This window comes from Diabrotica undecimpunctata, unplaced genomic scaffold, assembly GCF_040954645.1.
Source record: "Diabrotica undecimpunctata isolate CICGRU unplaced genomic scaffold, icDiaUnde3 ctg00001465.1, whole genome shotgun sequence".
NCBI lineage: Eukaryota > Metazoa > Arthropoda > Insecta > Coleoptera > Chrysomelidae > Diabrotica > Diabrotica undecimpunctata.
Window position 1 is genome coordinate 13,772 of NW_027312332.1, and position 5,098 is coordinate 18,869.

Here is a 5,098-nt window from a genome sequence, read left to right on the forward strand (position 1 = left end):
ACCTAAACTCCAACACCTCTCAACTGAAAATCTTCAATTTTACAGTATGGACAAAAAACTGTTTTTAGCAGTAAATTGACGAAGAATATCTATTTTTTTTTTTGGTTTTATTAAGTCTCAACTTTCTCCATGGGATGTGTGTTAAAAATTACTGAATTTTAGTTCACATACATTATTTAAGGTAGTTGAGAGTTTTTGAACTTCCATCCCGAAACCCAAAATTGTAAATAAGAGGTTGAGGAATTTTAAAATAAAAAATAATAGTACGGTAAAAAGTTTTAATTGGTTTTTAAAAGTACTTTCATCAAAATGGTAAAAAAATACTTACAAATAATAATTATTATAGGTACATAGCTACTAATTTTTAATACTAACAGTTTTACATTAAAAACTAAAATGATTGAACTTTGAAAAGGGCTAAAAATCACTATTTTATAAGTTTTTCATCTAAAAAATAATTAAAACTAGAACCTAAGACCTAAGTTAGTTTAAAATTGTAGGTAGAAGGAAGTGCCTACTATCAGACAATACCTGGTCCTATCTAGGGATGCATAAATGTACCTACATATGTATGTATATGACATTAATCGTGTTTTAATCGATTGTAGAAAGAATCAACATCTTTTGGTAGAATGGTTTTAATTCCTGTAGATGATCAAATTTTCTTTTATTTATTGTCAGGGGCATTGAGTTTAATGTCATTATGTTCAGTTGCACTAATTTTCTTGCTAGCCCGTTTTCTTACCTCCAACGTATTAAAGGGCTCATTATCGTCGTGGGTTAATTTAAAATGAATTTTACCATCAGGTGTATATTTTAAAATCCTAAGATCTGTTACCTTAGGATCACCAATTTTATGTCCAAAACGAATAGAATTATAAGACCCGTCCATTTGAGCATAGTTTTTAAAATAGTCAAAACTTAGATACTCGACATGGTATGGATGTTCATGTTTTGCGCTTTTACAAACAGTGACATACTTAGGTGGAAGGTGGATGTCTCGATTTTTAGGCTTTCTCTCAATCGAAGCACATGTGTCTTCACTTCAAAATATACAAAAAACGTACGGTTTACTAAATAATATAACCAAAGACTCGGCAACACGCTTTTTTTTAAAAATACCAGAAAAATTTGGTTGATGAAAATTGAATTTCAAAGTTCAAAATCGGTATACGAAAAAACTGTATTTCCTAAAAATGTTTCCAATAAAGCAATTTTCTTCATTCTCAGAATAATACGATATAGCTTGAGCATAAACGCCTATACGTTCCATATTGGGCCATAAAATGGTCACTAAGATCAACGCCTCCCAATAATTTAAAATTCTTGAAACAAAATTTGTAGCTAACAAACTAAATTATAAATGTTAGATTTTAGGTGACCTGTTGTTTTGTAAGCCTTATTAATATATTTTTGATGGGTCTTACTTATTATATATATATATATAAAGATATATATATATATATATATATATATATATATATATATATATATATATATATATATATATATATATATATATATATATATATATATATATATATATATATATATATATATATATATATATATATATATATATATATATACTAATGCCCAAAATTAACGCACCACCTTAAATGTACCAAAAGTTTGAAGCTATTTTTCTTCTGAACGAATGATTAGATTTTGATGATGTTTTTTTCATATTATAGGTCTATTTCTAGTAAATCAACGTATAAATGTTTTCTAAAAAATATCAACGTTTTACCCGTATACGGGGTGTAAAAATAAAAAATAAAGTTGTGTTTTTTCATCGTTTTTTGCAACACCCTGTGGAATTTATTAGAAATAAACGCTACACCCTATTATTATTTTGAGATAAATTTGTTCTTTCTTAAGATTTTCGTGAAAAAAATTATTTCGATATCTCTATTATCAAAGATTATACAGAACTTTAAATGTAACAAGTTTTTATCAACATTTAAAGCAAAGAAAACATTACTAACATAAACTTTATTGACATTTAATACAAATAAAGCCTAAGAAAATATAACCTAAATATTCTTTAACAATTACCCTTTCCCAAAAACACTTAATAACGAGTATTTCCACCTCTAAATCTAATTACTTCTTCACAGCGGCGAGGCATACTTAAAATCAAGCAGCGTATTCGGTCTTAATCAATTGCATCCAAAACTTCTCTCACAATAACTTCTATGTCGTCAAGAGAGACAGGAGATACAAATTCTCATTAAAAGAAAATTATTTCCTATGTAAGGAGCAAATGGAACTACATGGTTAGACAAAATGTCTAATATACCTTTCACCTGTTAAGAAATCTCTTCGTAAAGCAACAAGGTCCGTTTGCGCTGTAAGAGATATTCCTCCCCAAACCATTACAGATCCACCATTGAATAAAGTAATAGGTCGTATATTATACTGTGCATAGCGTTCTCTTGGCCGTCGATTAACTCTCACACTGAGCTATATCGGCAATACCACGATTCATCAGTGAACAACACGTACTTCCAGTCATCAACATTTTAGTCAAGGTGCTCTGGCAAATTGTAATCTACTTCTACAATGATTTACGTTTAAAGCTCTGACTAGTATCCTTATTTGCAGATATTGTTCAGCGAGACGCCTTTATATAGTGTTTCTACTAATTTGTAGAAAAACTCGTGATATTGTAATATAAAATACCCCTTTAAAGTATTAAGATTAAGATGTAGCATTTGCTTAAGTAAATTTCACAGGGTGTTGCAAAATAAGATTAAATATCAAATTTATTTTTACACCCCGTATCTAGGTGAAATGTTGACACCTCCAAGAAAACAATAATACTGTAATTACTTAGAAATATGTCTGCAATGAGCAAAAAAATTTATTGAAATCCAATCAAGAATACACAAGAAAAATAGCTTAATATTTATGGTAGAGTTGAGGTCGGGCGTTAATTTTGGAGAGTAAAAAATCACGCAATGCTTTGAACATACTTTTCTTTTTTGATAATAAACATATCGTAATGATTTTTTTACCAAAATGTGAAGAAAGAATGAAGCAATCTTAAAATATTCATAACATGTAGCGTTTGTTTTCTAATATATTCCACCTGGTGTTGCAAACCTAAATGAAAAAACACAACTTTATTTTTACACCCTGTATATAAGTAAAACGTTGACATTTATTAAAAACATTAATATAGTCATTAACTACAAATATACCTACAATGTGAAAAATAAATCATGGAAATCCAATTAAGGGTTCAGAAGAAATATAGTTTTAAAATCATGGTCCATTTTAGGTGGTGCGTTAATTTTGGAGAGTAGTATATATATATATATATATATATATATATATATATATATATATATATATATATATACAGGGCCGCCCAGAGCCAGGCCGGGCCCCGGGGATGAGACCCGGCCGCCCCCCCCCAAACCCAGTATCTGATAACTCATAAACTGGGATATGTAATAGTGAACACTCATGCTATTGACACAGGAAGGAAAAAAATTAAAACAGTTTTAACAATTAAACTTTGTTTTTCATTATTTACAATAGAACTGTTAGTTACAACATAACTTTTCTTGCTTTCATATCCGCAAAGTTTTGGATCACGTGGTCGAAATCAAGAGTTTTTTTAAGTTTCGACTCTATTCTTAACAGTCCCAAATCAGATAATCGTTGTTGACCCATAGTTGATCTTAAACAATTCTTAATTCGGCTCAAAACACTAAATGATCTCTCGGCCTGAGCAACATATACTGGTAGGCAACAGAATATGAGAAGAGCAATACACACATTGGGAAAAAGATTTGTCACATTAAGGGACACGAGCTTGTTCAAAAGTTTTGCTGATTTAAAAGTTTTCAAGTAAATAATTTCATCAACTAGATCCCTGCTTACATCTGAATTGTACTCTTCGGCGAATCTTACACAACTTTCTGAGATCGTATTCTCGTCCATTTTGTTATACTTCCATAAAAATGCAAAGTTCATTTCGATTTCTCTCAGTGCTGTGAACCTCGTTTTCAGGTTGGCCACCAAAACATCAATTATTTTGTAAAAAACTTCTGTTTTGAAGCGTTCTTCCGGGGATAAATTTAACATTACATCTTCTGTAGCTGTTTCATCGTGAAAAGTCTTCTTCTTTCTCGCACGGGAAGTGGAGAGTTCCGGTTCGATACCATAAGCATTTGCAACATGTTTGCATTCAGACAATATCTTGTCCCAGTTATTTCTTAAGGTACTTAAATCATCAATTAGGCTCTCTATATTACTACTCTCATACAACAAAGTAGCGTCCATAGTTTAAAGTAGTTGACTTCTGTAGTTGATGGGTACCAACACTTTCACCCAAATTGACGCCATGAGGTAGCGTCAACCAGAATAGAATAGTATTTAGATCGCTTGAGTTTGTCCACAATAACTTTCCTTACATAATCAGCACAACTTGCTATGAACTCGTTTTGAGTTCTCCAAGACAAATAATGCACTTGCATTCTCTTATTCGACTCTTGAGATTGCTTAACCTGATCTAGATGCTTCGATAAAATAGGGTCATAATGACCTTAAAGTTCTAGCACGCCCCAAAAAATTGTCAGCGCTTCTGCGAATCGTGTGGCAGTGCCCGATAGAGCGAGCTTCCGATCAGGGGCTCCCACGCACAATGTATTCCCGATATATTTTTATTAATTGTAACTTATGCAAAGAAATAATTTCTTGCATATTGCCTTTTCCAAATGCATAATATTCCTTATAATAATTTCATAATTAAAACCTCAAGCAAATTCAATCTGTTGTAAAATATTTTAATAAAAGGAATTCTTTTAAATTTGCTAACGGCCGGGCCCGGGCCCCGGGCCCTGGGGATTTTGCCCCCCTGCCCCCCCCCCTTCCTCTGGTCGGGCCTGTATATATATATATATATACATATATTTATATATATATATATATATATATATATATATATATATATATATATATATATATATATATATATATATATATATATATATATATATATATTGTTATGATGTGTTGTTTGTTTGAATGATGAGCAATGAGTATTTTTAATAATATAGGGTTTTTATCGCGGTTCTCAAAGAAT

The 5,098-nt window shown here is 30.8% G+C and overlaps 1 protein-coding gene across 1 annotated transcript; it reads right to left on the reverse strand.

The window, feature by feature from the left end:
- Nucleotides 1-3,558: 3,558 nt before the first annotated feature.
- LOC140431599 (zinc finger MYM-type protein 1-like) lies at nucleotides 3,559-4,296 on the reverse strand. Its single transcript, XM_072519492.1, has one exon. It carries the CDS (start codon nucleotides 4,294-4,296, stop codon nucleotides 3,559-3,561), a length of 738 nt encoding a protein of 245 aa, XP_072375593.1.
- Nucleotides 4,297-5,098: the final 802 nt, after the last annotated feature.